General features: G+C 38.9%; 2 protein-coding genes across 3 annotated transcripts in view; one reads left to right on the plus strand and one right to left on the minus strand.

The window, feature by feature from the left end:
- The first annotated feature begins 1,052 nt into the window (after positions 1–1,052).
- On the plus strand, positions 1,053–18,129 carry PRG4 (proteoglycan 4). The gene is given in 14 exon segments (XM_047754004.1): positions 1,053–1,149; positions 3,820–3,942; positions 5,227–5,346; positions 7,815–7,964; positions 8,461–8,583; positions 10,030–11,375; positions 11,377–12,713; positions 12,928–13,784; positions 14,442–14,519; positions 15,088–15,224; positions 15,497–15,653; positions 16,134–16,331; positions 16,800–16,925; positions 17,966–18,129. Coding segments are annotated over 14 exon segments (4,926 nt in total). The 5' UTR covers positions 1,053–1,073; the 3' UTR covers positions 18,064–18,129.
- The window catches only part of TPR (translocated promoter region, nuclear basket protein), a 60,414-nt gene continuing 52,245 nt past the window's right edge, over positions 18,113–26,281 (minus strand). Inside the window, exons 45-52 of one of the 2 annotated variants that reach the window (XM_047753998.1) lie at positions 25,115–25,183; positions 24,909–25,003; positions 22,861–22,967; positions 21,280–21,375; positions 20,987–21,143; positions 19,190–19,308; positions 18,917–19,012; positions 18,113–18,317 (exon numbers count right to left, since the gene is read on the minus strand). In XM_047753998.1, coding sequence (XP_047609954.1) covers positions 18,262–18,317; positions 18,917–19,012; positions 19,190–19,308; positions 20,987–21,143; positions 21,280–21,375; positions 22,861–22,967; positions 24,909–25,003; positions 25,115–25,183 — 795 coding nt within the window. In that variant the 3' untranslated portion in view covers positions 18,113–18,261. The remainder of the gene's footprint in view (positions 18,318–18,916; positions 19,013–19,189; positions 19,309–20,986; positions 21,144–21,279; positions 21,376–22,860; positions 22,968–24,908; positions 25,004–25,114; positions 25,184–26,281) is intronic. The other variant, XM_047753999.1, reaches the window with a different exon arrangement.

A 26,281-nucleotide genomic window follows, 5' to 3' on the forward strand; every position in this document is an offset into this window, starting at 1 on the left:
CTGAAAATACTCAAGAAAAGAAATGTGCATTCAACTTAATAGTATAAGTTCAGAAAATTTATGCTACCAACTAACACCAGCTATGTTTCAAAACCACTCTTTTTTTTTTTTGCTGAATTAACTGGGGAGAGGGAGGAGAAGAAAAAGAGAAAGAAATGATACCAGCGTTTGACTATTTTAAAGTTGCTGCATAGTCAAAGCCTGCCAGAGCGATTTGCCATCTCAGAACAGTTTGTTCACTTCACTTAGAAGTGTGTTTGGGCCAATAAATCTAAATTTATTTGTAGTAGTCATTTTTCTTAATGGAAGTGTTTTCCAGATGTTGCCTAAGTCTAGTCGTCTGGGACCTCTTCCAATAAATGAGGAAAGTTTGATTTCATAGGTTGTCACTGTTGATTTTGTCTAACCTTTGGACTAATTGGTTCATCCCAATATATTTGCACTGATATATAAGACCTCCAGGACACTGGAGAAATTCATCTCTTCTTTGACGGGTAAGTGTCCAAGTTAACTGGCTTCATGGAATTATATGTGTTTTCAATTCAATAGGGACATATTTTATTACAGGTATTTGAAAAATATTTATAAGGCTAGTAGTTGGAAAGTTTTGAAAAGGATCACATTTATGAAATACACCTGCTGGAAGCCTATAAATTTATATTGAGAGTTAAGGGAAAGTTGGAACAATAACTCTGTTTGTTAAATTTTATTGAAGCTGGTTGTTATTTTTTTCCCAAGAGAGGATTTAAACTTTTCATTGTAAGTACCTGCTATAATTTGGATAGAGTTTTAAGATAATTCTGTTTTCTATTTTGGGAGATTCTATTGAAATGTATTAAAGTATTAAAACGGTCAGTAACATGACTGAGATGGTGATTTGATGATTTTTTTCTGTATAAGATTAAATCTAATGGTCAAATACTTATAATGAATTAAGGCTGATTACTTTTAAAAGTCTTGTTTCAAGAATGGGATGATCTTAGCATTAAATTGCATTTTAAAGCAGGCATAAATTAACGGTGAGATTTCTGTTACTTTTCTTTTCAGTGAGGGCTCAGTATCAGAAAACAATCATGGAGTGGAAAATACTTCCCATTTACTTGTTCCTGCCGCTTTCTGTTATTTTGATTCAACAAGTTTCTTCTCAAGGTAACTGAACCTTATTTATTAACTATTGCTAATCATAAGTCCTGACTTTTATGATGACAAAAGAAATAGATTTCTAAAAAGATGTATTTGTTTGAGTTTAATACATAATACAACCTTAAAATTATGTGGAATGTGTAGGATATTTATAAGCATTTTTCTCATGGATTATGAAGTCTTTTACGAAGCTTTGAACTTTTCCATAGAATAATTTTTGTATTCATTACCCCTATGGCTCTCCCACAGGTTTAAAAAGCACAGACACTTACACAATAAAACTATGCTGGAGTTAAACAATATCATCAGATTAATTGAAAGGAATGATATTTAAGTAGCATATAATTTTCTTACATAATTCTAAAGATATTTAACTAGTTTTTTACATCAAATAAATTGTTGATAGAGAATTTATTCTGGCATCATGCAGATATAGATACCATGTTACAATGAACATTTACAATGTTTCAAATGCATTTTATTAATCTTGAAAGTGTTCTTTCTTTTTGAAAAAAGGAATATTCACCCACCTATGAATTTATACAGGTGTGAACATCATTTCGTGTCATTGTATTGAACTACTTACTCACAGCTCTTCCAAAACAGTCAGTCTTGGATGAATGGTTCTTTTTATTCATTTCTAGACAATGTTAAGGTACACTCAGTTTAATCACCTTAGCAGAAGTCTCTAGGATCACAAAGCAGATTAGTGACAATTACCCTAAACTTCAGATTTTTGTTTCCTTTTTTTTCTTTTTCTTTCTTTCTTTCTTTCTTTCTTTCTTTCTTTCTTTCTTTCTTTCTTTCTTTCTTTCTTTCTTTCTCTCTCTCTCTCTCTCTCTCTCTCTCTCTCTCTCTCTCTCTCTCTCTCTCTCTCTCTCTCTTTCTCTCTTTTATAAGCAAAATCTGAGAGAAGAAAAATCAAGGTGCATGATTGTTAGGGCAAACCTACATTTATAAAGTAGACATTTCCAGGAAAGTCTCATGAATCTGAGCATGAGGCCTAGCTGCCTGCCATGGACATAGTTTCAGAATCACTTAGATAAGAAAAGGTGGAAAAATGCACGAAAGCAAATATAAATATTTAATCAGGTATGATGACTACTCTGGTATCTCCAAATCCTTCCACTTGCTCAGAATAAGATTACAAGGTTCATAACACTGAGTGCATTTCCTAATATACCTCTCCTCTGTAATAAAATTGCTTGTTCACTAAAACAGTTTTACTTTAAGTAAATGAATTATTTAACATCAATAAAATTAGGACAGTCATTAAATCTATGGAAATAAACTGTTCCTGTAATAACTGATTTTCAGAAATCTACTAGTTATAAAAGAATAACCTTTTGATGTTGTTTTGTCTGCTTTTCGTGTCTTCTCAATTGTTTTCCCATTCTTTTTTCTTTATATATAATATATGTATTTATATACATACACTATATATGATAAGCATTTTTGTATGTATTGTGCACGTATGTATGTAAAAAAGTTCCGAAAGTTGTCTTAATAGTTACTCTGTTATTTGCATATTAAGACTTTAACTTTCCTGAACTCATTATTTGGAGGTTTTTTTTCCAGTGTGTTTTACTGTGTCTCTATGGATTTAGGACATTGCACCTGCCAATTTCTATTCCAGAGATGCATTTGGTTGTTACACTTCTGTGGTTATCTCTGGAGTGGGGGGTGGTCTTCAAGATGTTTTCCAAATGATTTAAAAATATATTTAAAGATTATGCTTTTATTTTAGTTTTTTCTACTCCAAATAACTCTGTTTATGACCTTATATTCATGCCCAGATGCTTTTCAAGAGCTATTTTGTACTCCCTGTAGTAGTGGTTGGAAGCACTCTGATTTCCCTAACATTTAAAGAACCCAGTTACCTCCAGCAATGAAAGGAGCAGGAGCCTAGGAAAGTCTGTGGGGGCATAAGCAGCTTGCTGTAAGTGCATCATCAGGAAGGAGAGACCGTGTGATTGGATGGGAAAAGTTGGGATTTTAGAATCAGATATATTAGAGTTTATTCTAAGGCTGTTTCCTTAGGATGACCATGTAAGTTATTATCCAAATCAGGAGACTTCTGAGGGTGAAAGAGGTCGATTTGAACTGTCAAGAGGCATTAACTGACCTGTAAAACATAGATACTGGAACTATTAACTGCCCTGGTGCCCTTGAAAAATTTATTAAAATTCTGTGTTTCAGCTTTCTTATCTCTAATGAAAAGACTACTAATACTGTCCTGGCAACATTTTCATAAGCATTAGAGATAAAGAAAAAACACAGTGCCCAGCACCAAGATGCTCGGTAAATGGCAGTTAGTCATCATCTGAGTAGCAGCTTCCATAGAGCTGGAGCCAACGCCCCTTCCCCACCCCACCCCAATACCACCCTCTTTATGCAAAGCATTTACCTAGCCTGATTTTCAAAAGTGTATTTATTTTCTCAGTCTAATAAAGAATAAAGCAGCATGATCAAGGTTACCTAGGAGATCAGGCAAAGATCACCCACCTGGACCCAAAGCTACAGGGGCATGACTGACTGTATAATCAATAACTCATCATTCCTGACCTTTTCCATTTGATAAAATTCTCCCTCCCCCCAGTGGCTTTGTCCTCATCAGACCTCCTTCCTTTTGTAAAGTGGTTTGGCCATGTTCACGCTAGTATTGTGTACTTTTAGATTTATCAAGCTGTGCAGGGAGATGTGGGGAAGGGTATTCTAGAGATGCCACCTGCAACTGTGATTATAACTGTCAACACTACATGGAGTGCTGCCCTGACTTCAAGAAAGTCTGCACTATGGGTAAGTCCTGAGAGCTTGCGTCTCCTCTGTCAAGCACATGTCTTGTGAGAGTCCCCTTGCACCCCTTGCAGTGCTGTCGTCACACTATTCCACTTCGTGCTGAAGTGCCTTTCCCTTCCCTTGCATAAATGTTGCTGTGTGCTGTGCCTGAGGTTGGTGTCAGAGCTTGTGACCACTGGGGGGAGGGGAAAGAAGCCTGCAAACCCGTCACTTGCACAACTATCCTGTCTTGTTTTAAATAGACTTCATACTGTGACTCAGGACCTATTAAGTAAATAGTAATGAGCAATTCTTTGCTGTTAATCGGAGAGGTAATTACGTAGTAATGGGGTCTTTCAATAGCTTCACCGAAAGAATTCATGGATGTTAAAGTAATCTTGTCTACTGCTTGACTTTTTTGATATTGATGTTTCTAAATTACTTGAAAAAGGCACTTTAAAGTATTTAATGATGACTGTTTAATGATGAATTTCAGTTAAAATCCAAAGGGTATGAATTTTAAATTATGAGTGGTACGTCACTTAAACATATTTTGGATCGTTTTGTTGTTAATGCCAAAACATTTCATATTTATAAAAATTACAATTAAAAGCAGTTGAAAGTTATATTTGCTTTAGAATTTGCATGTGAAGTTGATGAATACAGTGTTGTATAATTTACGTGTTGTGTAAGGTAATTATTTCAAATAGGCCTTGGTAAATTATCGTGGCTCTAACCAAGGGTGTTTTTGGAAAGGATCAGGCTTCTCTTATGTAGTCCATACCATGAAATTAGGCTGAAATCTTCCAACTCTATACTATGCTCAGTTTATTATAACAGAAATGTCTGTACTATAAGTGATTTTTGAGCATAAATGGTGATCTCTTTATATTAAGCCAGTGCTTCAGAATATACTGTTATAGAATAGGCAAGTTCAATTAATAAAAATCTATTTAAAAAGTAGTGATGTGGGAAGAAGAGGACAGAGGGAATTTATATAACAGGGACTTAACTTGGACAGTTTCCAGTTTTCCACTGCCTGCACATGAAATGACTCAGGCAGCAATTGGGGTGTCTCTTGGAGCCTTGAAGGGCAAGAAAATTTCCCTAAGTCACCACATTTCTTTCCTGACTTAGGCTGCCTCCATTTGGGAAATTATCCATTTTCCAAATTCCAAATAAAAGACTTAGCTATGCACTTTTGGAACTCTGGAGCACTTTTGGCTATAAGGTGGAAATATCAATACAGGGGCATGACTGACTGCATAATCAATAACTCATCATGTTTTGTTTTGCTCTGGGTAGAGCTTTCCTGTAGAGGCCGCTGCTTCGAGTCCTTTGCAAGAGGAAGGGAGTGTGACTGTGACTCTGATTGTAAGAAGTATGGCAAGTGCTGCTCCGATTATGACAATTTTTGTGAAGAAGGTAAGCATCTCAATACAGCCAGATCTGTGCACTTATTTTGGCTTCACTGACAATGTCTAACACGCAGGCCACCTCAGGTCCTGCTTTTACTAACATACACGCTAATTTCGTATTAACTTCGTTTCACCAAGATGAATCAGAGAAGGAATGCTTCTTCTCAAGCACTCCCTGGCTCAGCCAGGCTCCAGGAGGGCAAGAGAGCACAGGCTGGGTAACAGAGAGGACAGGGGCCAAGTGTACATTTTTTTTCTCCTACAGGTATGGTTCGTTTCAGGTTAAATCAACAGTTACTGGCTCATCTGATGATTTCTTGTCTTACTCTATGGTGCTCATCCTAAAGTCAACTGTCCTTTGAGCTATCTGTACTTTTGCTTTCAGTGTTTTTTGAAGTTTATTTAAGGACAGAATCAACCCGTTCAGCTTCTCTGAAGGAGTAAATTTATGAGTTAGTTTAAAGCATTACATCTATAGGCAAACCTGCCCAGAAGTTAACTGTCCTTTGTATTTCCCTTCCCATCTCTATAGGCCCTCCATAGTCCCTATCTAAATGCTGTCTGCCCATGTGTGGAGTCAATAACAAGAGATCGTTCCATTTTAAAATCCACTTCTCTGGTAATGGGTCCTGAAGGAGTACTCTGAGAGTGTCATAAAAGCCTCCATATTAAAAAAAAGAAAAAGAAAAAGAAAAAGAAAAAGAAAAAGATTTAAAATAATGGATTCCTTCCTTTTACCAAATATTTGTTCTTAATCCTACTTTGTTAAGACAATATCTGTGGAGGTAAAAGTGAAAATAAGCATGGCTTGCACAATCTTAGCATTTTCTTTAAACAAAACTTCACCTTCTGCTTCTTTCAAACAGTGGAGAAAGAGGATGGAAAACTATTAATCAGCATAGTTGAGGAATTTTTTAGCTCTTCAATGTTTTCATTGGAAAGCATTCCAAAAATAGTAGAGACAACACCCTCATAGTCAAAATCTCAGAATACAGAGTTCCTGCTGCTTTCAGAAGGACCCAGGAGTGCTACGTATTGACTCATTACTCTGATAACTGTTTTGGCTTCGAGACAAAATTTTAAGAATTTATTTTGGGTAGAGATGAGTGGGGAGGGAAGCTGGTTAGGGAATGATAAAGCATTGCGAGAACATGTTAATAAGACAATAGTTTTTGCTACCAAGTAGTAGGTCAGATAACCTAAAATTTATATACAATGCAATGAAAAAATTGTTGAACATAATGGTTCACTTATAGAATTCAGAGACAGTCAGGGTTCAACCAAAAATAAAGGCATCAGCTAGTGCTTCAGTACTTCATTAAAAAAAAAATCAAAACACTTTGTTGTTTTAAGACTGCTATAGATACCACCTATAGGCATCTATATGGCTCAAATGTAACAGTTTAAGAATTGAAGGAAATGTAGCAGCCAAGTACCTCTGAATGTGGATGAGAAGACAGTCCAAGAGGTTAAGCATTTTGATCAAGTTCTCTAGCTACAATGTGGCAGAACTGGTTTTCAAGTTGAGGTATAGGGCATTTTTGTGGGTTTGGAGGAGAAAGATGGAGGTGACTGGTGGTCAGCTCACGGAGATGCAGAACTGGAGTTGTGAGCAGCAGTTTGGTAAGAGCAGCAGTATTTATCACCCCTGTCCTCTACTCAGAGCATCTCCTTCCAACTCCCATTCTCTGCTTTCTTACCTTTCCGAAGTCCCTTTCCTTCTGGTTCCTAAGGATCAAAACATGTTCCATGTCTTCTCTTCTAGACAAGAAAAGGGCCAGAGAGTGGGGGTGATAAAAGGTTTAAAAGATCCACATAAACCATTAACAGCTGTTTATCTTGGAGAAGGGCAATATATTTTGAGGAAAGTATAATGTGAAGGTGTGAAATTCTTACAGGAATAAATATTCGGCTAGAATTTTTGTACTTAAAATCAATGAAAAGAAAATTGGTACCATTTGACTTAGATGAATATGAAAACAGGAAGCATAATTTTTATTTTCTTCTCAAGAGCACAAATATCTGTCAACCACATGCAGGGATTATTTTTATATCACATAAGGCACAAAGATGGAGCTCAGAGTTAAGTATTTTTTAGGCAGGTAAATACCTTCAGATATCATCTAGAAGAAACATCTGTTTGTAAGCAAGAAAAGAGGCATTCAAGAGGGTTTGCCCATTTACCCAAGGTCACAATAAAGCCTTGCAGATCTAGAACTGGCATTCAAGACTTCCAACTTGTGAGCCTTCGCTCCCAGTCATAATTTACAACAATTTGAGAGTTAATTTTTTTTTTATAGCAGTGCATCCTCAGAATTAATTAGTTTGGAGTAATGAGTGCTGGGCTAAGAGCTTACCTGTAATGGTTTTCACCAGCAACTACTCTTGAAGCCAGATGCATCCGTACCTCTCTCAGTTAGACTTGCTGATGAATCTGAAACACGATGTTAACTGACCTATCTTGCTTGGCCTCAGTGCATAATCCCACATCACCACCATCTTCAAAGACTGCACCTCCGCCTCCAGGAGCATCTCAAACCATCAAATCAACAATCAAACGTTCACCCAAATCACCAAACAAGAAGAAGACTAAGAAAGTTATAGAATCAGAGGAGATAACAGAAGGTAGGAAGATGACAGATGTAACAAAGGGAGGTTTCTGAGATAAAACACTTGTAGGTGGACGACTTTGTAAGACTCCTCATAGAATGGGGTGATATTCTGAATCATTAAAGGCGCGTCGCACATTTTGCTTGTTTGTTTTAATTAAGTCAAAGTTTAAGCCAAAGTATAAACAGTTATTTATTTTCCTTATTTACCAAACTCAGTATGGTTCAAGGTTAAAGTAATCAGAGGAAACAAATTTTAGTCCAATAATCATGGACTTAAAAAAGCCCATGATTTTCTTTGTACAACAGCTTGATTCTGTGAGATATAAGAAGTTATACAGTTATATTGCTAATATCTGTGAAACAGGCTCAGGTACTTACTTTTAACTGACATTTAGCAGAACATAGGTATTTGTAGATCAATAAGCAGCATTTCTTGTTATTTGGACTGGCGGTTTCCTTTTTGCTTTAAATCACAGTTGGTGTGATCAACGTTTTTATTTGATTTATAGAACATTCTGTTTCTGAAAATCAAGAGTCTTCCTCCTCCTCTTCCTCTTCCTCTTCAACTATTCGGAAAATCAAGTCTTCTAAAAATTCAGCTGCTAATAGAGAATTAAAGAAGAAACCCAAAGGTTTGAGCATTGATAAAGATCAATGACTATATCAATGCTGTGCCAACAACAATGATCGAAACAGAATGTGTGTGGGTAGAGTGATTTGAAGACATTTCAATATTTGCTGGGGGGGTATGTGACTTCATAAACATGTCTTTAGAAGGCAGCAATGAAAATTTCCCATAGGAAATGAGTGCCAAGCAGCTAAGAAACCACTCTATAAGCAAAGGATAAGAAGATGCTATAGCAGCAACTGTGGAACCACAGGCTGGCGCCAGAGATGACAATGGTTTTCTATTTTGATTCCTGTCTACCTGGTATCATTTCTCTTTCTTCTCTTTCCTCTATCTGCTGTTGTCATTTTTCATTCCCCAGATTTCTTTTTTAAAGAAATTTTTATTTTTATTTATCAAACACTCATATACTTCTTTAAGTGTTTTAAAACATGAATCCATTAAATTCTCATATGTCTTTCTGGGAAAGGCAATATTATTATCCACATCTGACAGATGCTTTTTAGTCTTTTCCTAATAAATTATAGGTCACATCTGGCTGTTTTTCTGTCGTAGAGAATGTGCTACAGAATTGGCTATTACATGCTCAAAATAGATTCACTTTGTTCTGCTTTTTGCTACTTTCTGAATTTCTAAAATACATTCTCTTTCTCCAGGAAATACTGGAGTTTGGATACCGTAGTTGTAAAGAACTCTATTTTCTGGGGGGTTATGATTTCCTCTGAAGCCTTCTTTCTAGCTGAATAGCCAGATAGTTAATCTTTGAGTTATCCAGAGTCTTGTACACAATACAAGTGTTTACTACATGGAACTCAACTCAATGATGTGCCTCTTGGGCTCTGAAGCTCACCTATAGGATAGCTGCTATGGGAAATCTTTTAAATAGGGTCTTTTTGCTGCCGTGGCATCCTAATCTCTTTATATCCTCCAGGACTGCTGAATTTAGGTGGGCAGAGGAAAGAAAGCAGCTAATAGCCATGTGCTTGGGAACAGGACTGGAGCAGATTCTTTGGTTGTAGTTATAGAGGCCTCTGGGGGAATTGGCACAGTGAGCCTACAAGATTTTGGAACTGGGTTTCCAATAGGAAGGAAAGGGCACTGAGCAAAAAGAAATAAGAAAAGCTGAGAAAGTGAGGGGCGAAGAACATTAATATAAAGAGCTGAATTAGTGTTATTGATCATGTTGATAATTTTAAAATTGCCACTTGCTTCCATGTATTAATCGTATTGAGTTTTAGTTGTGTTCCTCACCTCTTATCTCATTCATTCCCTAAAATATATCAATGAGATAGGCTGAGTATTTACCATTTTATGATAAATTAGTAGACGTGTTAGAGGTTAGTTATTGCCTAAAGACACACAGCGAGTTAACGATAAGGATGACATCTTCATGTCACTATTAAAGAAAAAAAACTATACAGAAATAAAAGATGTATATCTTTTTCTCTAGTAAAAGACAACAAGAAGAAGAAGAGAACTCCTAAAAAGAAACCTACCCCAGAACCACCAGTTATAGATGACGCTGGAAGTGGGCTGAACAATGGTGATATCAAGCTCATCCCAACTCCTGACATTCCCACCACTCAACGCAGTAACAAAGTTACCACAACTCCCAAGATTACAACAGTAAAACCAATTATTCCTAAACCCAGTCTTCCACCTAATTCTGAGACAACAAAAGTGACACCTTCCACAGCCAATAAGGAGACAACAGTTGAAACGAAAGAGACTTCTACAACAAATAAACAGACTGCTTCAGCTAAAGAGACAACTACTAAAGATTTTGCACCCACATCTGAAGTTCCTGCTACATCTACACCCAAAGCTGAAACCACAACCAAATCCCCTGCTCCCACTACCAAGAAGCCTGTACCCACCACTCCCAAGGAGCCTTCTCCCACTACCAAGGGGCCTATACCTACCACCACCAGGGAGCCTGCACCCACCACCACGAAGAAGCAAAGTCCCACCAGTCCCAAGGAGCCTGCTCCCACCACCATCAAGGAGCCAGCTTCCACCACCCCCAAGGAGCCTGAACCCACCACCCCCAAGGAGCCAGCTCCCACCACCCCCAAGGATCCAGCTTCCAACACCCCTAAGGAGCCTGCACCCACTACCAGCCCCAAGGAACCAGCTCCAACCACCCCCAAGGAATCAGCTCCCACCACCACCACCAAGGAGCCAGCTTCCACCACTCCCAAGGAACAAGCTCCCACCATGCCTAAGGAAATTGCACCCACCTTTCCCAAGGAGCCAGCTCCCACCACCCCCAAGGAACCGGCTGCCACCACCCCCAAGGAGCCTGTATCTACCACCACCAAGGAGCCTGTACCCACCACCACCCCCAAGGAACCAGCTACCACCACCCGCAAAGAATTGGCTCCCACCACCTCCAGGGAGTCTGCACCCAGCACTCCCAAGGAACCAGCTCCCACCACCCCCAAGGAACCGGCTCCCACCACCCCCAAGGAGCCTTCACCCACCACCACCTCCAAGGAACCAGCTCCCACCACCCCCAAGGAGCCTGCATCCACCACCACCCCCAAGGAATCAGCTCCCACCACCCCCAAGGAGCCTGCACCCACCACCACCCCCAAGGAGCCTGCACCCACCACCACCCCCCCCAAGGAGTCTGCACCCACCACCCCCTCCAAGGAGTCTGCACCCACCACTTCCAAGGAGCCAGCTCCTACAACCCCCAAGGAACTGGCTTCCATGACCCCCAAGGAACCGGCTCCCACAACCCCCAAGGAGCCTGCACCCACCACCACCCCCAAGGAGCCTGCACCCACCACCACCCCCCAAGGAGCCTGCACCCACCACCCCCTCCAAGGAGTCTGCACCCACTACTCCCAAGGAACCAGCTCCCACCACCCCCAAGGAACCGGCTCCCACAACCCCCAAGGAGCCTGTACCCACCACCACCCCCAAGGAGCCTGCACCCACCACCACCCCCAAGGAGCCTGCACCCACCACCACCCCCAAGGAGCCTGCAACCACCACCACCCCCAAGGAGTCTGCACCCACCACCCCCTCCAAGGAGTCTGCACCCACCACTTCCAAGGAGCCAGCTCCTACAACCCCCAAGGAACTGGCTTCCACGACCAAGGAACCGGCTCCCACAACCCCCAAGGAGCCTGTACCCACCACCACCCCCAAGGAGCCTGCACCCACCACCACCCCCAAGGAGCCTGCAACCACCACCACCCCCAAGGAGTCTGCACCCACCACCCCCTCCAAGGAGTCAGCTCCTACAACCCCCAAGGAACCGGCTTCCACGACCCCCAAGGAACCGGCTCCCACAACCCCCAAGGAGCCTGCACCCACCACCCCCTCCAAGGAGTCTGCACCCACTACTCCCAAGGAGCCAGCTCCTACAACCCCCAAGGAACCGGCTTCCACGACCCCCAAGGAACCGGCTCCCACAACCCCCAAGGAGCCAGCTCCTACAACCCCCAAGGAACTGGCTTCCACGACCCCCAAGGAACCGGCTCCCACAACCCCCAAGGAGCCTGCACCCACCACCCCCTCCAAGGAGTCTGCACCCACTACTCCCAAGGAGCCAGCTCCTACAACCCCCAAGGAACCGGCTCCCACAACCCCCAAGGAGCCTGCACCCACCACCACCCCCAAGGAGCCTGCACCCACCACCACCAAGGAGCTGGCACCCACCACCCCCAAGGAGCCAGCTCCTACCACCCCCAAGGAGCCTGCACCCACTACCACCACCAAGGAGCCTACACCCACCACCACCCCCAAGGAATCAGCTCCCACCACCCCCAAGGAACCAGCTTCCACCATCCCCAAGGAAACTGCACCCACCACTCCCAAGGAGCCAGCTCCCACCACCCCCAAGGAACCAGCTCCCACCACTCCCAAGGAACCAGCTCCCACCACCCCCAAGGAACCAGCTTCCACCACCCCCAAGGAACCACCTCCCACCACCCCCAAGGAACCAGCTTCCACCATCCCCAAGGAAACTGCACCCACCACTCCCAAGGAGCCAGCTCCCACCACCCCCAAGGAACCAGCTCCCACCACTCCCAAGGAACCAGCTTCCACCACCCCCAAGGAACCAGCTCCCACCACTCCCAAGGAGCCAGCTCCCACCACCCCCAAGGAGCCAGCTCCCACCACCCCCCAAGGAGCCTGCACCCACCACCCCCAAGGAGCCAGCTCCCACCACCCCCAAGAAGCCTGTACCCCCCACCCCCGAGAAGCCAGATCTCACCACCAACAGGGAGGCCGCACCCACCATCACCAATGAAGCTGCACCTACCACCAAGGAGCCAGCTCCTGCCACCCCCAAAAAACCCACTCCAAGTTCTCCTGAGATACCTGCTCCAATCACCTCAGAGGCCTCTACTTCAACTACCACCATGGGACCTCCCACTACTCCCAAGAACTCTGCTAAATCAACTCCTGAGTCTGCTGTAGAACCCACACCAAAGGCTCTTGAAAACAGTCCCAAGGAGCCTACTGTACCTACAACCAAGGCTCCTACAGTGACCAAACCTGAAATGACTACAAGAGCTAAAGACAAGGACACAGAAAAGGACATGTATACTACACCTGAAATGACAACTGCTGCACCTAAGACTGTAACAGAAACAGCAATTAAAACAGAAGAAAAGGCCAGTGAATCCAAAATCACAACCACACAAGTAACATCTACCCCAACTGAAGATACCACGACATCATCCAAAACTACTCTTAAAGCAACAACTCTTGTACCCAAAGTAATGACAACAACAAAAAAGACAACCGAAAAGGCTATGAGCAAACCTGAACAAACAACATCAATACCAAAAGATAGAGCCACTAATTCTCAAGTGACAACTCCTAAACCCCCAAGGCCAACCAAAGCACCCAAAAAGCCCACTTCCACCAAAAAGCCAAAGGCACCTAAAGGGAGAAAACCAAAGACCACGCCAACTCCCCCAAAGTCGACGACATCAGCACTGCCTAAAACGAGCCCTACTGCTTTAGCAGAAGCCACGCTCCAAACCACCACCATTCCTCAACAAACTCCCAACCCAGAAATAATTGACATAAACCCAAAGAATGAAGACGCAGATACTGCTGAAGGAGAAAAACCTCAGCTGATTCCCAGGCCCCCTGTGTTAACTCCTATCGTTATTCCAGGCACTGATTTCACAGTCAGAGGATACAATCAAGGCATTGGCATCAACCCCATGTTTCCAGGTGATATGATCAGCTACTTTCACTTTTAAAATTGGCAATGTTAACATATCTTTTTGAACCAGAATGTCCTGTTTAGTATTACTCTCCTGGTATATATTATCTAGAACCTTGACCTTGTTAACTTGTGAAATTTTACATCTTCTCTGTAGGTGAGCAGAGGGGTAATCACAGTATGTCTATTTGGTATTTGGAAAACTCAGTAATAAGCTATTAAGAATTTGGTGCATCTGTGTCAGAAGCAGAGACATCATGTAGAATGTAAAAAACATTTAGTTGGACCTCTACTTAAAAAAAAAAAGTATAATGCAAAGCAAAAATCTGCAATGTTCTTTCCAAACCAATTCCACAGGGCAATCAGAACTGAAAAACAGAATTTCACACTGAGAATAAATGACTAATATTTATCTAATTGACATGAAGTTCAGGTATCCTGACCCATTCCAATCCATAATCTGTTTTTATATGACACTTTTGGAATAATATTCTCCTTTAAGTAAAAAACTATATCATTCTTTTTTCACCTTTGAAATATGTGTACCTCAAACTATACTCAAGGACTTAGGAGAACAGTGGAAACAGAACCCAGTGGGAGGATTTGAAATAAACACTTTTCTGATTTTGTTTTTTATTGGCTTAATTTTTGTTAATTTATTTTAGATGAGACTAATTTATGCAACGGTAGGCCAGTAGATGGACTGACTACTTTGCACAATGGGACATTAGTGGCATTTCGAGGTGAGTTTTGCACACATTTCTTTCTCTGCCCCTCATTTTGTTCTTGGCATTTATGAGAATCAGAGTCACAGGAAAGTACAAGTTTGGGTTGAGTTTTCTGGAGGGAAATTTGACTAATAAACTTACCTCACACAATATTATAAGAACCTGAGGGCAAATACCAGAATATTGGGTTAACAAAATTAAACATATTAAAGTATCAAACTGGTCATTTGTTAATTCCTTAATTCTAACAGATAAAGAAATGGAGAGATAAGTGTCTGTCTGTAAATCACAAAGCCAGAAGGCTCTTTCTAGAGAAACTACAAAACTACAAAACAAATATTTAAAATATTTCAAAAGCTATGCTAAATTTCAGACTTGAGAGATAGCTACTCTCACAAATGTTCAAATATCACCTTCTGTATTAGTGCTCACAATTCTGACTAAACTTCATTATACAGTGCTTGTTAACTTTGAATCTCTTTCTTTATGACCAACTATTTTTGAAAGATTTCATTTTGATTTTTTCTGGGTTAGGTTTAATTTTCATTCAGCTTGTAAGCTGATCTATCACTTTTAATTTTAGGTCATTATTTCTGGATGCTAAATCCATTCACTCCACCATCTCCACCTCGTAGAATTACTGAAGTTTGGGGCATTCCCTCCCCCATTGATACTGTTTTTACTAGATGCAACTGTGAAAGAAAAACTTTTTTCTTTAAGGTAAGAAAAATATCTTTGTGAGAGAAATCAGCAACTAGTTTCTTTTAAAAATTATTATGGTAACATAAATCAGTTTAATCTCTATTTCAGAAGGGTCTCCATATTTTAAATATTCTATCATTAAAATTTAATAAAATGTTAACACTTAAAACTTTCTCCTTATACATAAATGTAACAATGAGTTCCTAACCTCCCCCCCACCCCCACTTTTCAACCTTTAAACAGGAAACCTCCCATCATTTAACCTCCCATCATTTTCTCTTTTTAATCAGGATTCTCAGTACTGGCGTTTCACCAACGATATAAAAGATGCAGGGTATCCCAAACTGATTTCCAAAGGCTTTGGAGGACTAAATGGAAAAATAGTGGCAGCTCTCTCAATAGCTAAATACAAGAACAGACCTGAATCTGTGTATTTTTTCAAGCGAGGTATGTGTTGATAAAATTAAAAAACCTTTAAGAAGTGATCTGCCAGGAACATTTTATGCGGTATTTTCACTTATTATTAGGTTTACTGTCAAAAGATATCTTTAATAGCTAGAATCAAATAAAAAATAAAAAAATCTCTCAAAAAATAAAAACAAAGGGCAGTAAGAAGTATTTAGCCTTTTCACCATGCAAATTGCAATTTCATATGTTTTCAGGACATTGATGTAAACAATGTCATCATTTACTTTCAGAGTTAAATATGTAACTATGCAATTTGTTGGCTTTACTCACAAGTATTTCAAGGTTTAGCAATTATTTTTATATACCCTTGAATAATAATCATTATTAATGCCTGGATATAACTTTCTGAAAAACATGAAAAAGCACTGATTGTTTCTTCCACCGTAAAAGCTCTTTTGCATCTCTTTTGGGTATTAAAATTAATTTTCACGTGATATGTGATTTTCCAATTCATCATAGGTGGCAGCATTCAGCAGTATACTTATAAACAGGAACCCATCACAAAGTGCACTGGAAGAAGGCCTGCAGTACATTACTCTGTGTATGGAGAAACAACACAGGTTAGGAGGCGTCGATTTGAACGTGCTATAGGACCTTCTAAAACACACACCATCAGAATTCAGTATTCGCCCATCAGACTCACTTACCAAGACAAAGGTAATATTTTTTACTCTATTAAAATTTTTTCAACATGATGTAAATGTTATACGGTTTCTTATCGAGTATGGCTTTTTAAATATAAATACTAACCAAATAACCCTAATACTTTAAGTTTATTACTGCATACCATCAATTTGCCTCAATGAATAGCCAAAGATAGGTATTTTCGCTTTCCTTGTGGATTAGAAATGCAATTTATTCAGGTTTCTTAATTATAATGAATACTATTTACCAAGAATGTTGCAAACAAACCTGTGACCCTCAAAATGGTCCTAAAAGGAAACATCTGCACCGTATTAGAGACAGCAAAAGCTGAGGCACTGAAGTTAACTCACCCAAGATAACAGAACTACTAAGTGACCAAAGTGGGATTAAAATCGAGGTCTGTCTGACTCTAACAGCTGCTCTTTGCAATATAGCACACTGAGACCTTTCAAACTGAGACCTTCCAAGTGTCATCTACAGGTTTCCTTCATAATGAAGTTAAAGTGAGTACACTGTGGAGAGGACTTCCGAATGTGGTTACTTCAGCTATATCACTGCCCAACATCAGAAGACCTGATGGCTACGATTACTATGCTTTCTCTAGAGGTAAGTTATTAAGTACAATTTTAATAGCTTTCTGAAGATAGGATTCAATCTCGGAAACATGAATAAAATCAAAGCAAAAACAAGTATTCAATGGTGACTAAAGGTGAGAAGTTAAATTGTATCCCTTGAAGTTCCCCTTGTGGCTCAGTGGTTAGCGAACCCAACTAGAATCCATAAGGATGTGGGTTCGAACCCTGGCCTCCCTTGGTGGGTTAAGGATCCGGCATTGCCATGAGCTGTGGTGTAGGTCACAGATGCAGCTCAGATCCTGTGTTGCTGTGGCTTCTGGTGTAGGCCAATGGCTACAGCTCCAATTAGACCCTCTATCCTGGGAACCTCCATATGCCTTGGGTGTGGCCCTAAAAAGACCAAATAAATAAATTATATCACTTATTCTAATTATTCTGAAGAAGAAAAAGCTTGGATTTTTGCTTTACTTTCAATTAAGTTGGACTGCAATTCAATTTTGCCCTATCTTTCTTGAGATTAAATAAAGCCTATTACAACAAAACATCCAATTACTTGAGTAAAACCGCGAATGAAAACAATATTTTACTTCTATTACCTGCGGCATTTAACAAAGGCCTTGTTTGCCACAAAAGTTGTACAATTTGCATCATTACACAGTCCATGAGATCAGAAAGAAGTTCCTGAGAAACTAGTTTTACTAACTGAAATTTTATATCACCTGGGACATTTTTGCCTGACAAATCCAGAAACAGAAGTTATTCTGCCTATATAACTGATATCAGAGAGTATTTTTTAAAAGAATAAAACCCAAATGAATAATCAGCTTTTAAATTAACTTGGTTTTTATAAAATTCTTACTCTGAAAAAGCAGAGTTGAACCTAATTTTACTGAAAGATAGTGAAAGGTCAATCTGTCAAGGCAATTGTTTTCCTCTTTTTCAAAAAGTTCAAATTAATTAAAGTAAACATTTCTGATATTAAAATGATAGTACTGTTTTTGAGCATAGTAATTATTTTTAAGTTCAAATGTTTTTTCTTTTTAACTGAAAAATGATTTCTCTTCTATTTAGATCAATATTATAACATCGATGTGCCTCAAAGGACAGCAAGAGCCGTTACTACTCGTTCTGGGCAGACCTTATCCAATGTCTGGTACAACTGTCCTTAGACTGATGGGCAATGGAAGAATCAACTAATTAAAATGAAGACAAGAATGATAAATTTTGACACTGAAATACATTTTATTAATAAAGAATGTTGAGATAAGCACAGCAATTTAAATACAAAAATGTTTTTAAACTTGACAATCATTACACTAAAACAGATCTGGCAATCTTATTCACAGTTATTACATTTTACAGAACATTTAATTAATATTTCCTCTATTTATTCCTCCTCTCCCTCCCATTGCATGGCTCACACCTATAAGAGAAAAAAAAATTAAACTGAATGCATCTTTTAAAAAGTTAGCTTAATTAGAGTATTCACTTATCCCAGCTCATTATAAAAATTTCAAGAACAAGTATGTTAGGCATGTAGACAAAAAACTTAAGTATTTCACATCTTCAGTGGGAATCATGACAGTAATTAGAATAATGTTTTTATGACATGAAGGCGATCTCTACTAGTTATGTTAGAAAACGTAGATGTTAAAATTCTACATTTTTTTACCAGTTGAACAAGTCACAAAAGCTTTATTCTACTGTATAAGAAGTAAAACAACAATGATTACATAATAGCACTATGACATTTCAGCTTTTCCAACTCTTACTTTGAATTCAAGGAAGAAATGAATAAAAATAAAATACAAATACATATTCATTATATACCTATGGTACATAAACCTATCTGCAAGAAGCTTATAGATTAGTAAACATCTTTTGCTTGATGTATAATTATTTAATCAACCCTTGGAACACTTTTCAAAAACTAGATAACGTTGGAAGCTTAAGGATTAGAAAACTCACTGCCTTTATTACCACCCCACATCCTGTCACACGATCAGTATGTCAGAAATTTACCTCTCTGTCTGTTAAACTGACGACCACGGACACCTGGCCTCAATGTTGTCTGAAGTCTTACTCGTCTGAAAGGTTTTGGCTGACTACTGCTGGTATCTAAGAAAAGTATTAATATACAAGAAAGCAAGTTAATAAACAAGAAAGCAATTACAGCAACAAAAGCATTTTAAAAGCCAGGGAAAAAGACTCATCAAATTGTTATTAAAAGAACACTGTCTTCCGCAAACAAGTCTGATGTATAAAAGCATATTGTAGTCAAGAGCAGGAACTCACCTACGGAAGAACTGGAAGGGGGGTCCTGGCTGGTGGAAGGAAGATCTGACTCATCCGATGCCTGAACAGGCTCTTCTTCCTGCTGGCTATCAATTTCTAGGCCTGCTTCTGAACTAATACTAAAAAAGAAAAAAAAAATTGGTGACAAAATACAAAACTGATCTTAGAAAGTATCCCTAAATTGTTCCCAAACTCTTTATTTATTTATTTTTTTGCATATATCCTGCCACCCAGAGCTCCCCTCTACCCAAAATTATAGACTCTGATACTGGTAACCATAGACTTTTTCAAAAGGCAGGGGAAAAAGAGAGCTCAAGTGCTTTTTCCTTAATCCTCATTAGGGCATGTTTCAATGTTAATTTTTGTTTTTCCTCTTTTGTGTTTTTTCTTTTCTGACAAAAGATGTTCACATTCTTGACATTTACAGGAGATATACTATCCAGATTTTGATAAATCACAAAACTTTCTAGGAAAGCAAAGGACTAAAATAATTCAAAACAGTCACAACTATTAATAACACCTCTATCTCACTATGGGCTCTAGCCCAGATAAAACAGGCTTTGGGGAAGTGAACTCCTGGTTCAATGCTCTAAATCCATCTCTCTTTCCCACGTAAGAAAGCACATCGAAAGGCCATGTGAGGGAGAGAAGACTAAAAGGTAACTTGAATCTCTCCAGTTTTTATTACCTGCAAACGTTCCTGCAGCTCTTAATAACAATGTTCCTGAAAAATCTCTCTCATGACTCTGCTGAAGTTGAGACGAACTGGTGAAGTTCAGCCTAAGCAAGTTATTTTAATGTGTTCAGAGTCAGAGGTCTCTCATTTGTAAAATAGAGACAATACTTTGCAGAGATAGTGTGTGGGTTAAAAATGACATATATAAAGGGATCTGTATACATGGCGTGGGATTAAAGGCAGCTAAGTATTTTCAGCAGTGTCTGTAACTTCCACCTGATTAAGTAGCACTGTGTTAGATACAAAGAATAGACTCGCGTTCTCCCTCATATACTAGAGATGGCCTGTAATTACACTGAGAAAATTGTTGCTAAATAAAACAAAACCTTTGAGTGCTCATAGAAGTGTGGGTTCCATGTCTACCTATGCTTCTCACTATGAAGCAGTCTAATTTTTTTATTTTACAAAAAATCAAGTTCTACCTTAAAAGTTAAACTTTTCCAAGACCACCGTACCTGGTTCTTCCCATTAAATCTGTCCACCTCCTTTGGCTTACTGCTACTTCTTTTGCTAAACTTTGTTTATAGATATAGATGGTGTGTTAAAAAGGTAGTCAGGTCTTGAAAACTACTAGAAAGTTTCTAATTTTTAAGAAGTTAGTATTTCAGACCAAGTTCTAAATGCATATAAATAAGTGAGGTTTGCTTGAGAGCCCACTACTAAATGGAAAAGTGAGTCATTTTTGATTATTCCCAATCTTCACAAAAGATTGAACTTTGGGAAAAGTTCAAGCAGCTACAGTGATTTTGAAGAAAGGGTACCAGTGATTTTGAAGAAATACTTTGTTCTAAAATGCATCATGCAAATTACAGGGAGATGATCATTTTAAAAATTATCTTCTGTAATAACAATTGCTATCCTAAAATATACAATTTTCTACAAAAATTTGTTTTCTAAAATACATGGCTCAGTTTACTTTTGTAACAGGATGCTATTGAAAACACAGCTCAACAAGACTGTTGTTTCCTGGTTTCAAAAAAATCCCCAAAAAACAAAAACAAAAAGCAAATGTGAAAGTCTGACAAGTGTAAGCAAGCAAAAATTACAACGTAAACATTTACCCTTCAGATTCTGCCTCCACAAATACTTCATCTCCATCATCACCTGCTGCTGTTTCATTTGTTGTGGATAAAGTGCCAGTGGATGTTGTCACCATTGGAACAGACTGAGAAGCATGTTCTGAAGCATCAGAGGTGGTACTCTCAGTAAATACAGTCACTTGAAAAATTAAAACACAGAAAAGCAATGAAAACCATGATTTTGGGGTTTACCTAATTTTAAGCTAGAAGATACATCACAGGTTTCCATTTTACCAATAAAACACATAATCTACTGATCTGCATTTGATACCTACCTGGGGCTGCTACTTGTAGGGGAGTAGTGGGAACACTTCTGCCTCCCGACTCCTCTTCATGAGCTAGGAAAAGGGGTGTTTCATACATTCCCAAACCTAAAGACAATTCTGAATATTAATGAATGACTGAAAGAACAAGAAACTGTCAATATGCCAGGCATCTGAAAGAAAAAAATTTATCAGTGAAGACACATAACTTTGTTGAAGCCCACAATTAGCCCATCAGGCAAAAATCAAACCCTCAAAAATGTAGATACAATTAAAATGTAACCTTTAAGCTTTCTAATACTAATTTAAGAACCCTAAAAAAAAAAAACAGCTAAAATGCTCTTATAGTTTCATATAAGCTAACTTTATTGAGTACCCAACTATGAACTAGGTACTAAGTTTCAATTTATTCTTCACCAAAACTGCAAGGTATCATTACTCGCCTTTTTGCTAAAGAAAAGGAATTTCAAGGAGGTTAATTAACTTTCCCAAAGTTACAAAGCTGGTAAAGTGGTGACATTCCTATTTAAGCCTGGATCTGCCTTCCAAGTCTTGGAAGCGTCCTATAATAGAAGCACATAAAATTCTCAGTTTCTCTGAAGTCAACTCACAATTTCATATTGGTAGAGGGAAGCAGTGTCGGAATTAAGATCCTAAACCACCAGAAACTAAAATATGCTGTATGACTTACATGAGGGCTACGGATTAAAGCTTATTATTAAAGTAGCATGCGTTCCCTATTCACTTAGAAAATGCCGTAACAGCTCCCTAGAAATATAGTGAGTTATATGAATGCCAATCAGTAATTAATTCCGGAGTTCCCGTCGTGGCGCAGTGGTTAACAAATTCGACTAGGAACCATGAGGTTGCGGGTTCGATCCCTGGCCTTGCTCAGTGGGTTAAGGATCCGGAGTTGTCGTGAGCTGTGGTGTAGGTTGCAGATGCAGCTCAGATCCCGCGTTGCTGTGGTTCTGGCGTAGGCCGGTGGCTACAGCTCCGATTAGACCCCTAGCCTGGGAATCTCCATATGCTGCTGAAGTGGCCCTAGAAAAGGCAAAAAGACAAAAGGACAAAAAAAAAAAGGTAATTAATTCCAGAAATAGTCTAATTCATACCCAAATAACCAACTGCTATTACTTAGAGATCATGTTATTCCATGTATTTTTAATGGTGTATTTTAAGGTTAATGGAAAATACCTAACCAGTTTTACACATTTAACTAGGAATGTTAAATGTCAAACCAAACAGAAGATATGCTGCACTCCTTTCAACAACTTTAAAATGGCTGGTAGTACCTATGTATATTTATTCATGCAACAAACATTCCTGAGACTACACTAGCAGCCAAAAGAAATGCAAAGGTAAAAGCTAGTCCTTATGCGAAAAGAACTCAGAACTTTGTTGGAAAGACTTACACATAAGGCAATGTTTAATAAGTAGTAAATTAAAGCTTTTTCCATAAGTTAGGATAAGAACCATTTAGAAATAAACTTTTTTATATTAAACTTGTTCACTTAAAAAAATGATGTCAGAACAGCTTATGACCAAATACATACAAATCCAGGAGATCTAAGCTTTTATTTAGCTATTTACCTCCTTGAGAAGCAAGCTGGCCAAGATCAGAGTGACTAGAACTTGTCTGCGGCATATCTTCAGGCGGCCCAAACCGGAATCTAGGAACACCAGCAACCTGTGGAGAACTAAGTGGACAAAATTCAATGTAAGATGACATTTAAAGTTACCCTGTTTAAACTATCAGTGATGGAAAAAATATAGGAAGAAGGAAGAATAGCATAAACAAAGTAGAAAGAAAACAGACTGAGAATAAAGCTGATAAAGGAATTCTCATTTAGGAAAGTATTTTCAAAATATCAGCTGCCAAGAATTCAGCGATAATACAAATTATGTGATTCATATCATATAAGATTTATATACATGTGTTGTATATATAAATAGCTTTTAGCTCTTCTGAACTATGCCTCAATTTCTCGAATCTAGAAAGAAATCTCTACGCAGATATACTGAAAGCAACACAAACTGAAAGAGAAATGAAACAAACAAGTTAAGAGTGTAGTCATGAAACAGTTTTGTCTTAGTTTTCAATGTTTAGTCACAGATAAATTAGGTCATCTCTTGAGCTGATTTGTTATCTGAAAGAATTCCCTAGATGGCTCCCAAGGTCTGAAAGATTATCTAATATTAGAATGGCTAGAAACTTGTTTTCTCCCTGTCCGAATAATACCATCATCCATCTTCCTGCCAATAATCCAGGACATAAAATAGCATTATTTCACTCTCTGCCCACTCCTTAGCCAAACCTTCCTGGCTAGCCAGCTACTGATGTTTATGGATTATATGTCTGCAATAGTTATTGAATCTATTTTCATTTTTACTCCACGCTATTGCTTTAATTAAGGACATTCTCTTCCAGATGAATTTTTAAACCTATCTCCCTAAGTTATTCTTCTACGGAAGAGCTTAAGTTCTGAGCTATGTGAGAATGATGTTGATTTGCTGGCACTAGTTGTTTATTGTAGCGGGTCCGTCTCTGACTAGCTGAGTTTTGGAACGGTGGGCCTGACAATGATCAGCTGGCTTGTACACTGTGTCAGCTGAGGTGAGCTGCAGTTAAGTGGGCGAGTATATATTATCACATACTACAGAATAACCAATCATTTCCCAAGCTTGTGGAAATTCTATTTTTAAAGTACATCCTGCCATACAAATGATACTTCAGCCACAATTAAATATGTGTATTTTCATGTGGAAAGCCTTTTCAATCCCTTTTTATCCTTTAAAACCAGTGGTATAACATGAATTAAATAGGTTCAAGAGCCAGACTAATTGGTCTGAAATAAAAAGTGCCACTTCCTGGCTGTCTGACCTCTGGCATTTTGTTAGCATGTCCATGTTTCCTTACCTGTAAACGGAATGATAGTATTTATTTTTATAGTTATGAAGATTAAATAAACTGATTCATGGGAATGCTTGGTTAAGTTTTTGGTACTTTTTCCCCAAGACTCTCATGTTGTCGCCATTAAGTCTTGTCAGATTCCTTCCCCCTAACTGTTGGAATAAATTACTCCTTCATGGGTGTTAACTAAGCCTATTGCTCACGCCTCTATTCTTGTAGATTAATTTACGTTACCACTAGTTGCCAATGTGCTCAGCTTTCACAATACTGTCCACCATGATCACTGTAATTACAACACTTGCATCTCCATCTATAAAGTGTTTACTACGTGCCAGGTGATGTCAACCTAAACTCACTGAATTCTCACAATTTACAAGGTAAGAACTTTTGTAGTATTCTTCTCATTAATGAGACGAGAATACCCATGGACGGAGAACCCAGTAACTTATTACAGCTAACGGGCAGTACAGCCAGGTTTCAAACCCAGGCATTCTAACTCAAAAATCCATGTTCTTAACCACTGTTGCACTGACTTTAAAGTTCAAATTCCTAAAGGGAGCAACTGTATTTCATTCACCTCTGTTGTGATTTTCTCTAATACTACACCCTCAAGCCTTCTACCACCAACTGCTTAGTACAGAGAATGAATCAATCATGAGTAATCAGGTTAAGAGAAACAGGAGGAATGTGAGTAGTCACAAGGTAGGTTTGTCTTTTGTTAACTCACTGAATTGCTTCAGCAAACCCATCAGTACGATGTGGCACCACAAGCGTTGGAGTACTTGGAACTGTTCTATCTTCGTCATCAAAAAAATGCTGCTGCTAAAAAGACAGAAAACAAGAACTAAACAGGCATGACAGGAACATATGTATAGACAATACAAGTAAATGCTAAACAAATGAATCACTTTTACATGATAGGTAGGTACTTACCATGCCACCTATTCCTGGAGTCAACTGAAGTCCACGTCCCACAGACTGCCTCCGAGTCATCTGAATTCTCTGTGTCAAGAAAGGAATTTCATTTGTTTTAAGGAATTAGATAATGAAACAAACACCAAAGAGATACAAGCTTATTATGCTGGTAATCTAATAACTGCAATGCTAGCAGATAATGTAATCACTGAGATTTTTCTTTGGAAAGACTGTTAGCAGTTTTTCTTGTACCAGTACTAAAGAAATATATTTTGTAAATAATGACATTTTTTTTTCTTTTTTTTTTTTTGTTGTTGTTGTTGCTATTTCTTGGGCCGCTCCCGCAGCATATGGAGGTTCCCAGGCTAGGGGTCTAATCGGAGCTGTAGCCGCCGGCCTACGGCAGAGCCACAGCAACACGGGATCCGAGCCGCGTCTGCAACCTACACCACAGCTCACAGCAACGCCGGATCGTTAACCCACTGAGCAAGGGCAGGGACCGAACCCGCAACCTCATGGTTCCTAGTCGGATTCGTTAACCACTGCACCACGACGGGAACTCCAATAATGACATATTTTTAATTATATACATTACACTATTAACCAACAGACAAATATTTATTAACCGATAATATTAACCAATATGTAAAACTAAATCAGATAGTTCCTATCACCTTGATTTAAATGTTAGTAAGCATTCATTAGATCCTAAGGTTTAATTATCCTTTGATGTTCATACAGTAGTGGTGACTGCTTGTAAACTGGTTCCCAATTTAGACAATTCTAAACTGATAGAGTGGGTATATTTTGCAGGTTCCATAAACAATCCTCTAAGACTGTATTTTCACATAATGAATTATCATCGCCAGTGATATTTTAGTAGAATCTACACTTGACAGCGTTGTGTTTCAGGAGCTTCTGATAAGAGATATCCAATCCTACTTCAGTGTTACATGTAAAGGGTCATGCACACTTTCATGAGTTTTAAAAGTGGATATTATGTGACTATATGTGTGACTATAAAAATAAGAGGAAAAAAGTCCTTTCTGTTAACAGGACAGAGATTTCCTTTTTATTTATTTATTTATTTATTTTCCGTTGTTGTTGTTGATTTCCTTTTTAAAAAAAGACATGTACACCTTAGAGAAAGAAACCTTCAAAACAAATGGTGGTCAGTTGGTGGAA

This window comes from Phacochoerus africanus, chromosome 11 (genome assembly GCF_016906955.1).
Source record: "Phacochoerus africanus isolate WHEZ1 chromosome 11, ROS_Pafr_v1, whole genome shotgun sequence".
Classification (NCBI taxonomy): domain Eukaryota; kingdom Metazoa; phylum Chordata; class Mammalia; order Artiodactyla; family Suidae; genus Phacochoerus; species Phacochoerus africanus.